We start from the raw sequence: 17,665 nt of genomic DNA, 5'->3' as shown, positions 1-17,665 counted from the left end.
CACTTAATTCTAGGATTTGGGGAAATTAGAATCTAACAACGTTTACAAAGTTAAAATGATGTAACAGCCTATCCCAGCAAAAACTGGCATCTTTCTAGTAGAAGCTGGAAGACAATTCCAAAGCTTCCTACTGTCCTACATCCTAAGATTCAATGTCTTTTTGGAGCATACCTTCTGTTTGTTTGGATGACAAAAATTAAAATTCACTTCACCTCAGTGTAAAGATAGCTAAACAAGGAAACAGAAGGATGCCTTCAGAATTGCTATTGGGCATATGTTTCAACAGAAGCGTTTCACTATAATTTGTGCATTTGTATGGGAGAAATTGTTTTTCTCTAGACAGCCTGATAAGATCTGAGCATTTATGTTAACTCTCTCTTCTTGAAAAGGCCTCCTCCCTTGTCTTGCAGCTCAAGCAGTTGTTCACTGCAGATCAGAAACAAAGAGCCCAATAGTTTCAGGAATTAGACACAGACTGTTCTTCACCTTGAACTGAAGGAGAGATTGGGAAAAAGCACTGGCCGAGACTTGCGATACCTCAATGGAAAAGGATCTGTTATTAATGCACATAAACTCCCCACCTCTCCAACCTGTTGCAAGAAACCGAGTACCTTAGGCTTTGGGAAACATGCTGGTGATGGATGACTGTGTCCCCATGTGACTGTCATCCGGGAGCCACAGAGCCAGGCCAAATCCTGTGGGGAAGGGGCTCCGTGACTATTGCAGTAGCACACATGTATGCAAATTGCAAGAAGGTGTGCAAGAGAGACAGATGAAATTTTAAAAGGTGTCCCTTTCAGACAGATGAATTTTAAACGGCACCCATCTAGGTAGACAAATTACAAAAAGATGCTCCACTTTGGGCAAAGGGTTTATAACAAACCCTCTTTTCATCTTGAAACTGGGATTTGGTTCAGTTGGCAGATCCTGATCTGGATTTCAGGCCTCCACCCTCCCCTTGATAGGGCACTTTTGTGGGGTTTACTAGGTACAAACTACCCTGTGGGGCCCAGCTGCTTTAGATTGGGGTTGCCCATGAAGCAAGTAGCTATTCCTTGCAGGAAACACCTGAGAAGAAGCACGAGAAACAAAGATGAGACTCAGCCTGGGGTGGGGAAATTTTCCTCCTTTCTCAGAGGCTTCATGATTGGGCCCAGGACTCAGTAAAGAATTCTGTTTCAGTGCACCCTTTTGCAAGGAGATTGCTGGTGGGGTGATCTTTGCTACGTATCAAAAGGCCAAGTGCTTGGTTAGAGACCCTTTTGAAACTCAGCCTACACTCAGCACAGCCAAGGTGAAGAGAAGTTTTAAGTTGTTATTTGTACCATACCTTCCTTCCCTTTATATGCAAACTTTCCAAAAAGTCTTACTGATAATTACAGTTTGGAATCTGATGTGCTTTACGGAACTAAGAAAAGGCCCGACCCAGGCTCAGAAGAGAATAGCAAAGTTGATAACAGTGTCCTCTTCCCAAAGTCAACATGATAGTGGCAGTCACAATGCTTTTAGGGTGATGAACCCAAGAGGGCCATAGAGCAGAGCAACATCACACTGCCACAATGAGCCAGTGCCCTGGGAACCCACTAGAAGTGATTTAGGGACCATTTAAGCAGACTGTACCATAGAAGTCAATAGGTGGTGTTCAAGTCATTGTTTGGGTAATTGAGGAAATATAATCTCATTGTGAAGCCACAGCCTGGGGGAGGTCTACAAAAACTTGGGGCAGTAAAAGGCTAAATGCTGAAACAAACACATCCATCCATTCAGCCAGTATTCACTGAAGGTTTACTATCTAACATAGCTAAACATGTGTGAACAAGACAGGGTGAGGAAAAGAAAAGTTAAGCAAAAAATAAAAGAAAACATCAGGTATCATAGGTTCTTTTTAAAAATAAAATGGGCAATGTGGTAGAACACTGGAGGTTTCTACTTTAGATTCAGTGGTCAGGGAAGATCATCAGCTGGGATCTAAACGACGAGAAGGAGCAGCTAGGTAGAAATCTGAGGGAAGAGTGTTCTAGGCAGAGGGAACATGAATGCAAAGGCGATGAGGCCAGAGTGTGCTTGGTACATTTGAAAGACAGAAAGGTCAGTGTGGCTGGAGGGCAAGGTGATGGGGCAGGAGGCCAGGGAGGTAGACAGTGACCAGGCCAGAGGGATATTGGAAGGTAAGACAAGACATTCGGATTTTATTCTGCTACGATGGGAAATAAGTAGAGATTTTAAGCAGTAGAGTGCACTGCTCTAGAAATGTGTTTAGAAGTCCAATCTGGCCACTACGTGAGAAATGGCTTGCAGAGAATTGAGAGGAAGTGGAGGAACCACTTGGGAGGTCAATTCAGTGGTGACTAGAACTGGGGCAGAGTTTCTCAACCTCGAAACTATTGACATTTTGTATCATACAATCCTTTGTCGGGGAGGGTCATTCTGTGGTTTGTAGAAAGTTTCCAACATCACTGGTCTTTACTTACCAGAAGCCCGAAGTAGTCATCCCTTCCCCAATTGTGACAGCCAAAAATATCTCCAGACATTGCCAAATGTCCCCTATAGGACAAAACTACCCCTGTTGACAATGTGGAAGTGATAAGAGGGGTAGATTCTGCACATAGTTTGAAAGAAGAGCTGACAGGATTTGCTGATAAGAATAAATACAGAGTAGGAGAGAAAGAGATGAGTCAACCATAGGATGAGTCCATGGGTTTTGGCTGAACAACTGAACAAATAAAGTTGACACATACAACAATGGGGAAAATGGCAGGAGGAGGGAATCAAGAGTATTGCTATGAACATGTCATATTTGAGATTCCTATTTGGCATACATGTGGAAATGGCAAATACAGTTGGAGTTGCAAGGAAATATCAGAGTTAGATACATAAATTTAGTAGTTATTCACATACATGTACAGAGATAGAGCTAGATGAGATAGATAGATAGATAGATAGATAGATAGATAGATAGATAGATAGATACAATAGATAATTATACAAATAGATGATTAGATAGATGATAATGATAGATAATGAATGAACAGAAGGACAGATGGTCAGATAAACTGACAGAGGAGTAGACAGCATTTGGGACTGGTCAGGATCACCTAATAGAGGATGAAATTAGAGAGGAGGGAGCTACAGACAAAGCCCTGGGACACTCTAGTAGTTAAAGATATGGAAAGAAGCAAAGGATGTTGAGACAGAACTCTCAGGGTGGTAGGTAGGAGTAAAACCATAATAATGCGGTACCACTTACGCCAAGAGAAAAAAATACATAAAAATAGAAATTGTGTCAAACGGTGCTGAAACATAAGTACAGTGAAAACAGAGAGGCACCCACTGGCAACACAAAGTTCACTGATGACCTGACTAGAGCAGTTTTAATGAGTTGCCCCAACAAGGTAGGTGAAGAGATTCAGTTACTCTTACTAAGCCAACAAGAGAACTGGATACTTTTCAAAAGTACTTAGAGCTGTTATCTACAACAGCATGAAATAGGCAGGGCTGACTAACATAATTATCCATGTTTTTGTGTAGGAATAGTTTGCAAGGGGGTTAAGGCAGTCACTGAAATGAAGGTTCTTGCTACAACTTTTGAGACAGGTTGGACACTTAAAAACCTATAAACAGTGTTTAGACACTAGAATTCTTCAAACTGAAAAGAAATCATAGATCATACTAATGAGGCATAGAAACTTAGGTCACAGCACAGAAGACTCTTCTCCAAACGTGCTCTGAATCAATAAGCAGAATCTCACCCGTGAATAAAATGTGGTCATCCCGCCAGGCACCATCTTTCAGCAGTGGGGGAGACAGTGAGGCTCAGCACAGAAGAAACTATCATTCTATCTGATTTAGAATCAAAAAACTCTCCAAACCAGAATACTTCAAGAATAAATATGAGTAAACAAACAAAGGGAACAGATTTGCAAAAACAGTTTCACTAATTTTTCCCCAAATAAATTCTCTGACCCAGAAAAGTAAATTAAAAAAATACAAAGCAATTATTACAGTTCGTTTAACAGCCTCATTCTCTATTCACGCTAACTACCCTATAGGTGGGATAAGCCCGCTGGTCCATAAGGACAGCCCAACTAATGGGTGATACATTCGAGGACAATGTCTGGGAGATTTCCTGGTGAGAAATGCCATCAGAGTGAGATTTAGAATTCCTTCTAAGGAGCTATAGAATTCTCACCTTGGGAAGGAGAGAAAACCAAGCATCATGGACCTTTTACTCCAACCAGTCAACCTGGATAGGTCTCATGGGAAGAAGTGGAAGAAACTTATCCTGTTCATCGACTGGACTAACTGTAACAAATGTCAATTCTACGAGTTTATATATAAGTTTATATAATTCCTACCAAAATCTCAGCACATTTTTGTGGTCAGACTATTCTAAAATTTATATGGAAAGGCAAAGAAACTAGAATTACAAACACAATTTTGGGAAAAAATAAAATGTTAGGAATCAGTCTACTAGATTTCCAGACTACTTATACAGCTATAGCAATAAAGATTCTACTGATGGAATAGAACACAAAACTCAGACTCACAAAAATATCTCCAAATGAATTTCACAAACGTAGAAACAATTCAAAGGAGGGAAGTTAGCCTTTTTAAAACAAATGGTGCTGGAGCAGTTAGACACTCATAGGCCACAAGAAAAGAAGAGAGAGAATGAACCTCTACCTAAGTCTCACATCTTATACAAAAATTTACTCAGAATGGATTATGACTTAAATACAAAATGTACACATAAGGAGGGGAGAGAGGCAGGAAGGAAATGGGTACGGCTGTAAAAGGACAACATGAGTAACTGTTTGTGATAGAAATGTTGGGCATCTTGACTATATCAATGTCAAACTGCTGCCTATGATACTGTGCAGTAATTCTGTAAGATGCTACCATTGGGAGGGACTGAGTCAAGGGTACATGGGATCTCTCAGTATTCGTTCTTACACCTGCATATGAATCCACAACAATCTCAAAATAAAAAGTTTAACTAAAAAAAAAAAAAAACTAAGAATACCTCTTTGAAAATTGTAATCCATCGTTGAGCTCAGATCAAGAAAGGAAATCTCAAGGTGCCAAAAGGGAAAAGGAAAGAGAGTTGAGGGGGAGTTGAAGCTGAGTGGCCCCTAAGAAAGAGAGCTATTTGGATTCGGGTCAGGATCTAATTCTCCAGTAGGGGTGGGAATTGAGGTTAGGGTTTAGGATAGAGCCAAAAACCATATTCACTTTAATAAAGCCTGAGCTGAGAAATACTGTCCCTGACTGTGAACAAAAATTTAAAATATTTATTAAAATAAAAACATTACAAATATTTACTGACTCAGGTATCTGGGAGCCTAGACTGAGCCCTCGGTGGAGGTGGGGTACCCATGAAGAATCTGAACCCCAGTCCCATATCATACACAAATGTGCAGGATAACATTTTGCAGAAAATCTCAGCTGAAATACTAACAACAAAGTAGCCTGGAGCAAATCCGATAGGGTCCCTGGCAATAGCAAATCCAAAACCACCCCACTGGAATTCTCACAGGTAATGACTCCCACTGAGGATCAATTCTAAGTCTAATTGATTAAACAACACAGTCTCTCCATCAAAAAACTTAGAATGGAACAAATCAACTAAACTGTTCAAAAAAAAAAATTCTGTAACTTTAAGGTCATAAAGACTTCAGAGGAGAGAGAGGGTGGTGAGAATGTTAAAGATGACCAAGGAGGGGCTGCTGGGCAGGACATGGGCTGACTGTCTGAGAGCAGCTCCCAAGAGGATGGGGACCAGAGGTGTGTGGAAGGTATTAAATGGAGGGAGGCCATCCCACACCCTGTCATGAGTGACCTTTCTTCAGTCTTCAGTCCGCAACCATCTGAGCCTGCTCCAAGGGACACTAAATTGACCTTAAATTTTAGGCAACTCTAAGAGAACACAGCCTCCAGCATTACGATGGCTATATCTAAAGCAAAGAATATGCCAGCCCTGAGCCAGAGGAAGGAAAAGCTCATGTCTTGTTCTACATGACAGCGTTTTCTTCCTCAGAAAGCTTTCCCAAATGCCACCTCTGTCCTTAGGAATGGTGAGGGGCTTAAAAGCCAATATACATCCTAAGCCTGCCATCCTGTGAATTTGAGTGTGGGGTCCTGTTTTGGTGAAAAGGAAAATAAATATCCCAGAGGTCAGATCCCAGACAAGTGATCAGGGGAAACCAGACACAAGGCCAACCACTATCCTTTTGATGAGAAGCACTGACGATGATGGCACACGAGCAAATGAACTTGAAGCCAGCCAGTTCGTATGTTCACAGAAAGGAAAAAAACTCATTTGGATTTTACGGCTTATTTTATAACTATCATTAACTGTTCAATTCTGTGTGAAAGGCTCAAAACTAATCCCAGTAGATTGGTTCTTCTGACAAAATCATTTAGTGATTTGAATCTACAGTTTCCATCATCCTGGCTACCACATTAGTCCATTAGTTAATATTTGCTTCTTTGTGCTCCTGTACTTAGAATGAATCTGGAATCTGAATCTGAAAATGCCCATATGGTACTTTGCTCTGCTCCCTGGGGCCATTTGAAATTGAAAAGCTCCCAGCATTCTGTTTCCAAGCCTGACATAATGCTAACCAGTGTGCAATCTCCCTTAGAAAGCACAAGAGGAAAAGAGGGGGCAATTGAGAGCAGCGGTTCTCAGCCCTGGCTGCATGTTAGAATTACTTGGGAAGAGCTGCCACTTTAGAGTAATATTGACTAATGTTGCTAATTAATACCTGCTCACACTAATTCATTGGCTGTCAACATTTACCACACATTAGAATTTTCTTGGGAGCTTTAAAAAAATACTGATGTCTGTGCTTCACCCTCAGACCAGGTAAATCAGAACATCTGGGAAGAGGGGTGGGGAACGGGTACTTTTTAAAAGCTCCTGGGTTGATCCTAATGTTTGATCAGGGCCAGTGCTTCTTAAACTTTACTGAGCATCAGAATCTCCTGAAAAGCTTATTAAACCAAGGATTTTAAATACGCAGGCAACAGAGACAGAAAGTAGATTAGTGGTTCCCCAAAACTAGGGGAGATGAGGGGATTGGGGGGTGCCTGGTAAGGGGTAGAAGGACTCAGGCTCAAAATAACTGCCCAATAAAGTTATTCAACTTCTCCAAGCTTCATCATCTAGAAAAATAACAAAGATGGGGGGGGCAGAAGAGGACAATGTACATAAACCACCTCATAAACGACACATTCCAGTACCTGGCATGTTGGAAACATAAAAAAAAAAAAATGATAATGACAGCCAACATCCATTGACTGTATTATTTACCAAGCGTTCTTCTAAGTTTTATATATATATATATTCATTTCATTCTCACAATATTGTACTATAGGGGCCAGTAAATTTTTCCTGTAAAAGTCAGACAGCAATTTTTGGGCCTCGTGGGCCATACAGTCCTCATCCCAACTACTGAGCTCTGCTGTTGTAGTTTGAAAGCAGCCATACACACTATAAACACATGAGCTTACCTGTGTTCCCATAAAACTTTATTTATAAAAAACAAGAGGCAGCCAGATTTGGTCTGTGGGCCATACTTTGCCAACCCTTTTTCTATGAGTTGGGTACTGTCATTATCTCCACTTTACAAACGAGCAAACAAAGGCACAAAGGGATAAACGGACTGCCTAACTTTCCACACCGAATCTGATTACGAAGTACACATAGTCAGCCATTATGCCATAGCAGCTACTCACCACTGGTAAGCCTCTCAGTCCAAATTCAGGTTTTCCTAACTCCAAAGGGCCGGCCAGCCAGTCAGTCACAATACCCTCCGAGCCGCCACAGAGACTGAAGACCCACCTCCAATCCTCCCCTCCTCCCATGCTGTTCCCGGTTGAAGGTTGAACCCTCCCTGCTCTGAACCCTCAGTGCCTTGACTCTCCATACCTCCCAGATCGATCCACTTTTTATGTGATTTTCTGCATTTCTCCCCAGCCCATTTGGCAGCCTGGACCACGCTCATCACAAGTGTTCAATGTGCATGTGCTGAATGTGTCTGTGAACCCACTGGTGCTGGACATGCAGGACGAGACTATAGGGGCCTGGGGACAGAGAAGGGAGGTAGGTGATAGACCCGGGCACTCACCAGTCCCTGGCAGGCACTGAGTGCTGCAACCCCGATTCTGATGCCCTGTTGCAGAACTGTGCCCCTGAGATGGCAGGGGGGTGCCGAGGAAGCCACCATCTTAACACGGGAAAGATTTCCGTATCTCCTCTCCACGATATAGCTTTTGGAAAGAAATCCCTGATTGACTGACAAGTTGAAGAACAGGTCCTTCTCCTCGTGGGAAATTCTATAGTACACCCGATCCTCTGGGCCATCCAAATCTCTCTTCCTCCTGTCGCTGGTGATGGGATGGCGCAGGCCATGTGATAGAAAATGCCCACTGGCATCTACGCGGACAGGAGCCACCACGTGATATTCTGGCAGGGCCTTGACAAAATGCGCTGAAAGAAAAGGACACAAAAAATAAAACCGAGGGAATTCCCTGATGAGTCTGTGGCAAGGTGAATGCTCTGCTATTTGGAACTTAGACCTCAGCTCGCGGATTGCAAAGTACCACTGCTGACTTGAAGTTTACAGATTGTGTCTACCACGCATGTACTGTCAACAGTAAATTCCCTGAACAACTCAAATTGACTCGGGACCCCTCCTTGACGACACGTGGCAGTCTGCACCAACACAAAGGCACAGCTCTGGACGGCAGATGCTTTGCGGGAGACAGATTAAAATGAGAATTAATGCCTGAGTACTGTTAGGAAAGGGGCAAGGTCAGTATAAGGAATATTTCATATTTCGAGGCTTGAGTTCATTAGTACAAATCACAGAGCTTGGCTGTTTATTACAAAGAGCTTAAACGCCTCAGGAACTTCCCATTAACTCAGGTTAGAGGGAAAATGAAAAAACAGCTAACCCACCATACACACTCTGACAAACTTCACACCCGTTGCAGCCTAAGTGTTCTGCCACGTAGCAAAGGCTGCTTAAAGAAACTTGGATGTTTATTTTTATTTTTACAAAACACACAAAATAAAAGGGTAAGATGAACCCTGCCACTTTAAAAAATGCTAGACGGAAACACTCGTCTCTGCCACACACAGGGACATAGGCCTTTTGACTAGTTTGTGTTTAAAGTCCCCGCCCCCTCCTCTTCATTCTGATGTTTGAGAATAACAAGGAGTCTCTCTAGCAGGGGCTAATCATCACTCGGGATTACAGGCTACTTCCAGCAAACCAGTAGCCACTTCGTAAAATAACTAATCTTCTGCTTTAGAGGGAAAAAAAAGAAAGAAAAGAAAAGAAAAGGAGCAAGGGAGGAAGAGAGAGAGAAACAAATGCCACTTGCCACCTCCTAGATGGATTTCTTGCACTTTCAAGCTTGCGTTGCTTTGTTCGTATTACCGCCCCAGCTACAGTGTCTTTTGCACTTTCTACCAATACTCTGTGCATTCCCATGTATGTTTTAAGTCTCAACTCCAGTTCCCCCTCTTCTTTCACTTAAAGTCCCTGGTTGAAGTTCTTTCTCCCTCCTTTGCACCCTCACCCAAGGCCTTACTTCCTGTAGCTCCCAGAATGGTCTCATTTTACAAGGCCTTTTGTTCATCGCACTTTATTCCCAAAGCCTTTGGAGCCTAGAACTTGCACGTGGCAGCCTGGCTTGTAACGTGTTGCTGTAACAGGGAGTATGTTTGTGGCTGGTTCATTATAAGAACTGGGCTTCATGGAATACATTTATAAAACAGCCTCCCCCCACCCCACCCCACCCCACCCCACCCTCCCCCTGCCAGACAACTGCCTTCAAACACACTTTGTGAAATTGTTCACTTCTGCCTTGGATGAAATATGGGCAGAGCACAGAGTTTTCACTCTTAGGTACTAATAAACAGTCTCAATGTTTAGGTGTAAAAAATCCAGACCCATTGCTTCTAATTGCAGCACTTAGGAGCAATAGATCACATAGCAATATGGAAAAATCTTTAAAAACAATGTTCACTGAAAAATAAGAAACAATACAAGTGAATGCAGAGCCATCTACATCCATGGAAAATACATGCACACAAAAACAATAATACAAAGTCTGCCAGAACATATGCAAAAAAATACATATGGAACCCATTAAAATGGTTTTCCATGAGGAGGAATGGGAGTGGGGACAAAAATGCATAAAAAAATAAAACCAGAAAGGGATTTTGCACAAAATGGTGACGCTAGAGTACCATGACCTAGGAGTCAAATTGACTCAGTCCTCTGTACTGCCTACTCCCCAAGGAATATCTGGACATCTTTAATATCAGAGTTTCACTGCCCTTCCAAGTTCAGACCTTAGGAGAGGAAAGGCCAGGTTAGGTGGGGCAAGGGTGGATGTGGTTGACTTCCACAGTATTATTCTCAGTTACTCTTCTCTTCTACTCATGGCAACACCTCTGGCTACCCCAGGATGAGCAGTGGACGGAAGTTAAGGGCCAAAAAAGTCTTATTTAATGGTGTATAGCCATCATCTTGCAATGGGACCAGCAGTCCCATTGCACTGGTCACTGCCCAGATGCTGACTCTTCTCAGGAGAAGTTCCGTGTCCCTTATAAGACCTGTCTCTGAACATACATCTCAAAGAACTCACCATGATTTTTGAAAGTATAAAATGAAAGATAAAGCTTGCCTAAGCTCTAGCAACTATTGTTCAAGGAATAAAGAAGCAAACAAATTTAGAGCCTTTGACCTAGTTGCTTTTGATCTAATGGATTTTTAGGAGAGCCAACATAAGCTGGCTATATAATAATGTAATGATAATAACCACAGTAACCATTTCATGACCACCTGCTATGATCCAAGTACCACAGGTCTCTTATTCAGTACTCACACAACCTGTGATTCACAGATTCAGTGAATTCCCTTTTATAGATGAAGAAACTGAGCCTACGAGAGGGCACAGAGTCAATATGCAACATTATCCATATTGAAATCTCACGGTTCTTATTTCAAAGCCACGTTCTTAGCCACTTCCCTTCGCGTACATAAGCAGTGCACTTGGCAGAGAGTATGACCTAGTAGAAGTGATACTACCACCACCCTCTGCCCCTCCCTTCCCCAGGGATGATGATCTGACAAGAAAAGAACAGCTTGACTTCTTTAAGATGCCTCAATTTGCACAGCAATAAATGGAGATAATAACTGCCTATTTATCAGGTACAGTAATAAGAGATAAGACGAGTTTGCCTCTTCATTTGACTGCAAACCAAGTAGCGAAGCCATGGCAGCCCATAAGTGTGGGCAGAAATAAGAGGCCACGTACATAAGGGGTGTGACTTATGTGGTGGCCCAACTGCACTTGCCTCACCTACACAAGGGTGTAATAACAGTATCTACCTACCTTCTAGGGTGGTTTTGAGGATCCAGTGGATTAATATATGTAATGGATTTAGAAGAGTGCTCGACAAATAGCACTCAATAGCTACTATTAGTATTAAAGATAGAAACTTAGCCACCAAGGATCACCATGGCCATAAATAGATGTAACCTCCAAGCAGAGACAGGGGAGAATCCCATGCTCACCTTGGCTTCCTCTCGCGGTAGGTACTCAGTTTGGAAGATGAGATAGCTACGACCTTGGCCAATAGAAAGCCCGGCTCAGAGGAGATATGACAGGAATGGAGAAATAAGATGTCAGGAAATAATAAGAGCTCCTCATTTTTACCATTTCTATGGTTAAGCACAGCATTTAGAGTATATCAACTTGGTCTTGTCTAATCTTTACAGTTCTCTGGGACAGGTATTATTAAGCATCCCTCATCTAGCCTTCATTCCCTCCACTGTAAAAAGACAGTGAAGAGGGGGGCGCCTGGGTGGCTCAGTCGGTTAAGCGGCCGACTTCGGCTCAGGTCATGATTTCGCGGTCCATGAGTTTGAGTCCTGCGTTGGGCTCTGTGCTGACAGCTCAGAGCCTGGAGCCTGCTTCAGATTCTGTGTCTCCCTCTCTCTGACCCTCCCCCGTTCGTGCTCAGTCTCTCTCTGTCTCAAAAATAAATAAACGTTTAAAAAAATTAAAAAAAAAAGACAATGAAGAAGGGTGAGGATTCATTCTGGGGCAATCTGACCCCAGAGCCCACCCTTCTAACCTCTGCCTTTGCTGCTTCTCAAGCATCTACCACTGAGACCAGATGTCAAGGTGGGTCGTCAACAGGGCTGGGGGGAGGGGCGGGGACTGAGACTCACTGTAATCACATTACCATCTGCAGGTTTATGGAAATACATTATAAGCCCTAAATACTTGGATTTGCCTTATTGAAAATTAGACTTGAAACCCTTGGTCACAAACATGGATGATACTTCATGAGAAATCTGAGTGAGCCTGTTGGCACAAGTGCTTTTGAAAATACACAACACCAAGCAATCTTTCACCCTCTGCTTAGAAAGAAAGGAAAGAGGTGAGAGAATATTTACCTGCCAGATTTTATAGCTTAGGTTAAATCTATACTTACCCTTTACTTTGATTATTTCCATCTTAGAGAACAATAAATTTCTAAAACTCTTAATAAAAAGCGCAATGAAATTCTGTAATAGTTCATTTTCATAATTCTCTTCCACGGGTTGTTGTAACCTTTCAAATATACTTTTATCATAGAAAACTCTATGTGTCAAAATGTGGAGAACAGTGTTGATCCCCTCAAAGTTGTAAAGTACAACACACAAGGTTGGATTTTCTCACGAACCCTACGACAACTAACCTCCAGACCATAATTGCTTATGATAATTAACACAAAATATTAAAACTGTGAAGTCTCTTCTTTCATTAAGAGAATATATGAGGGGCGCCTGGGTGGCGCTGAAGTGTCAGTTAAGCCTGCGACTTCGGCTCAGGTCATGATCTCACAGCTTGTGGGTTCGAGCCCGGCGTCGGGCTCTGTACTGACAGCTTGCTCAGAGCCTGGACCTTGCTTTAGATTCTGTGTCTCCTTCTCTCTCTGCCCCTCCCCCGCTCGTGCTCTGTCTCTCAAAAATAAATAAAATTAAAATAACTAAAATTAAATTCTAATTAAAACAAATTTAAAGAGAATATATGAAATAATTTCCTTCCTTATTTTTTCAAAGAGCATAGATACATGACGAGAACATTTGTCTTGAAGTACACTTGAAACATTTGTCTTGAAACACTCCTTGTGTTCTTGCAAAACCCATGCAGCAGAAAGCATATCTCCACCACGGGATAAAGTGCCTGCCCTGTTGATTTCAGAGTCGCCAGGAGCAAAAGAGACCACAGAAGCAGCTAGTGACTTGCAGACTGTACAAGGGATAAGGACCCCAAGGGGCTGTCACTGGCTGTAGAAGAGAGGCAGTATGCTGTGTACAAGAGCAGTATTTCCCATTGTTCTGATACTTAGTTGGGAACCAAGACATCTTGTGGAAGGCACTGCACGTGTATCTATATCACAAGTGAGCGATGTGGAAAGAATACTGGGCAGAGTTTGTCAAATCTGCCATTTTTGGTCCCAAGAAAGATTGGATTTGCCTCCATGCTCCTTCCCAGGGCTAAAATCCTGCCTCTGCCCAACCCTTAGAACTAGAAAGAACGTTAATGATTATATGGGACTAGAATGTTTCCAACTGTGGGATGTTGTGTAATTCCTTTCACCCCTCTGGTGACGTGGCATTTAATAGGTGCTGACAGACTCATCTCCTAGCCCCTCCCCCTCTTCATCTGTAAAAAGAAGGATGGGAGACATGATATATGAAGTGATTTGCCAGTTTAAAGGTTCTGAACTTGGGTGCGATTCAAAAATGTTGTCAGAGTAGAAATGGAAACTGGGAGTTTGGCTCATTGTGAAATGGCAGGCTGGTCATTTGGGGCAAAAACCAGGTCATCCTATTACCAAGAAACCTTAGAATTTTCTCATCCCTTCCCTCTACCTCTCTCCTTCTCTACACCCCCCCCTCCCACCTCAGTTTTTCTCCCTCTCTCCACTCAGTTTTAAATAAAGCCTGCTCAGAAATTTCTGTTGTACCAAATGCAGATTACTTGTAAATCCACTGGTGAGTTGATTAAAAACAAATATGCTGGAGAAAAGTCTTTTAAAAACAAATTGCTTTTAAAACCTAAATATCTGCACATCGCTAATAAACTCAGGGCACTTCACAGCTATTTTTCAATATCAAATACCCTCAGCACCTAATCCCAATGGTAACCAAGGAAAACAACCACCTCTCACCTTCCAGACAGGAGAGAGCAAAGCCCAGTAGTGTCTGCTCTATACTAAGCTGAATTCGCTTACAAAGTAGATCTGGAGCAAGGGGAGCTGCAAACCAACCCAGGAGAATGTGTGTCTTTGAACCAAATCATCTCCAAATGCCCTGGGAAGTGCTCACAGGCTTTGTTTGTGCTGCCAGAAGAGAGACTTTTCACAAAGGGGCTGTTTTTCAAAGAAAAACAAACGCTGCTATTTTAAACTTGGGGGTGGGAGATTGTATCTGGACCGTTTACACAAGCAAGTGCTGGCTGATTGACATCTAACCCCGGTGGTGTTTGGGCTCCAGCTTCCAAGGAAAGCAAAGGGACTTGTTTCTGATGGCTCTTGAAGTCACAGCAGATGAGCTCTCAGCAGTATTAGAACTTTGCAACGTAGGCAGAACCCTGTGTGGAAATCCTCAACAAAGACAAGCTCGTGATGTCTGCCACCCAAGTGGTCTTGGGGATTAAGGGGGTCAGAATGCTAGGGAAGCTTCTCAAGACTGGAGCACAGTCAGCAAACACAGGACTTACCGGATGTTAAAGCAGTGCTGTGTGTGTGTGTGTGTGTGTGTATGTGTCTGTGTGTGTCTGTGTATGTGTGTGTTGTCCCTATTATTGCTGAGAGGCCAGCCACTGAAGCCAGGCTACCTGGGTTCAAAACCTCACTCCACCGTGAGCTGGGCCAATAAACTCACCAAATTTCCTCATCTTTAAAACAGAGGCAGTAACAACAGTCCCTGAACCCCAGAAGGCTGTTGTCAGTGGTTGCTGGGCTGACACATACAGGGTGCCTTAGCAGTCTTGGTGCAGGGAACTTTCTCCAGCCACTCAGGCCTTGATGGAGCTCTGTTTCTCCTAGACGGCCCAAGGAACTCCCTACCAAATGGGAAAGTGTCTCTGACCCTTCCAAGTCCAATAAAAAAGCAGAGGAAACAGTGTCGCTCTGCTCAAGGTGTTAGGCTTAAATAACACCAAACTGTCATCACACCCTCTTCTAGTGTTTTCTATAGCATTATGAGTTTCATGACATTCAGGAGATGCAGCCAGCTGTGATCAAGAAGGCAGGACAGAGAAAGGTGAGCCCCTAAGGTGGTAAATTCTCCCCCAAAAGAACAGTTATTTTTAAAACACAGGCCTTAATCTTTCCAGGAAACCAAAACACAGCCAAACTCACTCAGCAGGGGGCCGGAATCACATTTCCCCTCCCCTGTCCAGAGTTGAAACTAACTGAAAATACTGCAATGACTGCCAGTGGCGATTGGAACTCAAATAAAAAAAAAAAAAATCATTTTCCGTGTTCAGAATTTGAAAAATAGAGGATTGAAACACTGCAGCATTGAAAGAGAAGACAAAAGGGGGGCGTTACCAGCTATCACTTGGGTCTTTCCTGCCTCAGCGTTGGTGTGAAAGAGATCCGGGATACTCGCCTTTCAGTAAGAATTAAGGAATCACCACCTTCAACAATGAATTCCGAGACACCCTATGTCACTGAGCTCCCAGCCTAGATTTCCTTACGACTCAGCCAAACGGCTTTGCAGAGTTCAGCCAGTGGGGGAGGGGATGGGGAAGCAACCAACTTTCCACGCGTCTCACCACCACGGTTTTCAAAGGAGATAAAGAAAAGCCACTAACCTTGCCTCCTGTCCGGGAAGTGCACCGGGCCTGGCTGAGCTTGTGTCCCATAGCAAAGGGCCCCAAAGTTAAGGAGGTGAGCTACAACGGAGAGGTTTGCAAGCCAGCTCCTCTGGGCACATGGCATGATTCAGTTGTTGGGGAGAAGAAAAGTCGACGAGGTTTAGCTCTCAGCTCAAGAAATCAAGTCCTCGCCCGTGGCCGAGCAGGAAGATGCAGGGGTGCATGGTCCAGGAGTGGGACGGAGCGGCTGCGAAGCTACCCACGATCTCCTTTGGCTTTTTTAAGCAGAAAGGGGCTAGTTACCTTGATCCCCCTTCCCTCCTGAAAGGGGAGCGATTCGACTGGCAGCGCCCGCTTTCCGCGGGGCGTGGAACGGGTCAGGGCGGAGGGGGCAGCCCACCCAAGATCCCCACCCCTCCGCCTTCCGCGCTCGGCCTCGCAGCCAACTCCGCGCATCTTCCTCGGGCCTCCCACCCCCGCGCTCCTCCGGCCCCGCCCAGAGCCCTGCGGCGCGGGCCAAATAGGGGGAGACCCGGGAGAGCCGCCCTGGGCGGGACTGCGAGTGAGAGGCCCCCCAGGCCGGCCCTCCCTGGGTGAAATACGGGCCGAGAGTGCTGGGCGCCGAGCTGGGGCACGGGGGACCCCACTCCCTCACCCTCCCCAGCTCAGTGCTGCCCCCTTGGCTGTCCTTCTCGGCTCCGTTTCCCAACTTTTCCTGACCTGGCTCTACCAAGACCCCTCGCTCAGCCAGACGTCTCTGGGATTCCCTTCCAAGGCAAGCTAAGACTTCCATTTTTAAAAGTAATGGGCAATTTCTCTCTTTGCCAAGTCACGCAGAGGGAAATGGCCTGAGCTAAGCTTCTAGTTCGACGCTTGACAAGTCCCTTCTTCGCCACAAAGACGTGACGAGACCAGATAATTACGAGCCACGCTGGGTCCGCAGGTCTCTGGTGCTCTTCTACTTTTATAACCCCACCTTTCCTAGCCCACCTCCACTCACCCGTAAGGATAGTGGAGGAAATAAGCAAGCCGGAGACCATGTGAAGGTAGCGCTCCAGTTTACCTGCACAGGCTGCCCACGGAGGGGACATCCATTCAGAGACTCAAGCTTTACATTACTGAGACAATGCTGCAAACCAGGGAGCTTGCCAGGCATCCTGAGAATTTACTGGAATAATCCAGCCAAGATTTCACACCTCTGGGCTGAAACAGGCCTCCTTACTCCATTCAGGAGGAATTCGGCTACATACTGGTTCTCCATGGCTTCCAGCCAACCATATGTGTTCCTTGAGAGGCTGGGGAAACCGACTCATTCAACCTCTCGCAGGCCTGGGCAGGAACGTCAAAGCGGTGATCTAAGTGCAAGGTGGTCCTCACAGGTTTGTGGTGGGCACGGATCCTTCAGACTGGATACATATGCACCACGATATTGAATTAGTTTCTTATTATTCACGTTACAAATTCCCATAAACTTGGTGAGTTAAAACAGCACAAATTTAATATCATACAGTTGGAGGTCAGAAGTCTGAGGTAGGTCTTATTGGCTTAAAATCAAGCACAGCTGCCTTCCTTTCTGGAGGCAGAGAAGAGTCATTTTCTTGCCTTTTTTATCTTCTAAGACCACATCTGCCAGCTCCTTGCCCTCTTCCCCCATTTTCAAAGTCAGCACTGGCCTTTGAATCTCTTATAGGGCATCATCCTGACACTATCTCTTTTCCTTCCCTTTTCCATTTATAAGGACCCTTGTAATTACAATTTGGGC

At 44.1% G+C, this 17,665-nt stretch overlaps 1 protein-coding gene across 2 annotated transcripts in view; it reads right to left on the bottom strand.

Annotated features, from left to right (window-relative positions):
- The window catches only part of ADAMTS12 (ADAM metallopeptidase with thrombospondin type 1 motif 12), a 325,780-nt gene extending 309,753 nt beyond the window's left edge, over positions 1-16,027 (bottom strand). For both annotated transcript variants that reach the window (XM_047074156.1, XM_047074167.1), the window contains exons 1-2: positions 15,901-16,027; positions 8,133-8,494 (exon numbers count right to left, since the gene is read on the bottom strand). In XM_047074156.1, coding sequence (XP_046930112.1) covers positions 8,133-8,494; positions 15,901-16,027 — 489 coding nt within the window. The remainder of the gene's footprint in view (positions 1-8,132; positions 8,495-15,900) is intronic.
- Between the last annotated feature and the right edge of the window lie 1,638 nt (positions 16,028-17,665).

The sequence above is a fragment of the Lynx rufus genome, unplaced genomic scaffold, assembly GCF_022079265.1.
Source record: "Lynx rufus isolate CCGP_SWC_20201006 ecotype Redwood Valley unplaced genomic scaffold, mLynRuf1.p SCAF_1, whole genome shotgun sequence".
NCBI lineage: Eukaryota > Metazoa > Chordata > Mammalia > Carnivora > Felidae > Lynx > Lynx rufus.
The sequence above is the reverse complement of the archived record's forward strand: the minus strand, read 5'-3'. Positions and strand labels throughout refer to the sequence as shown.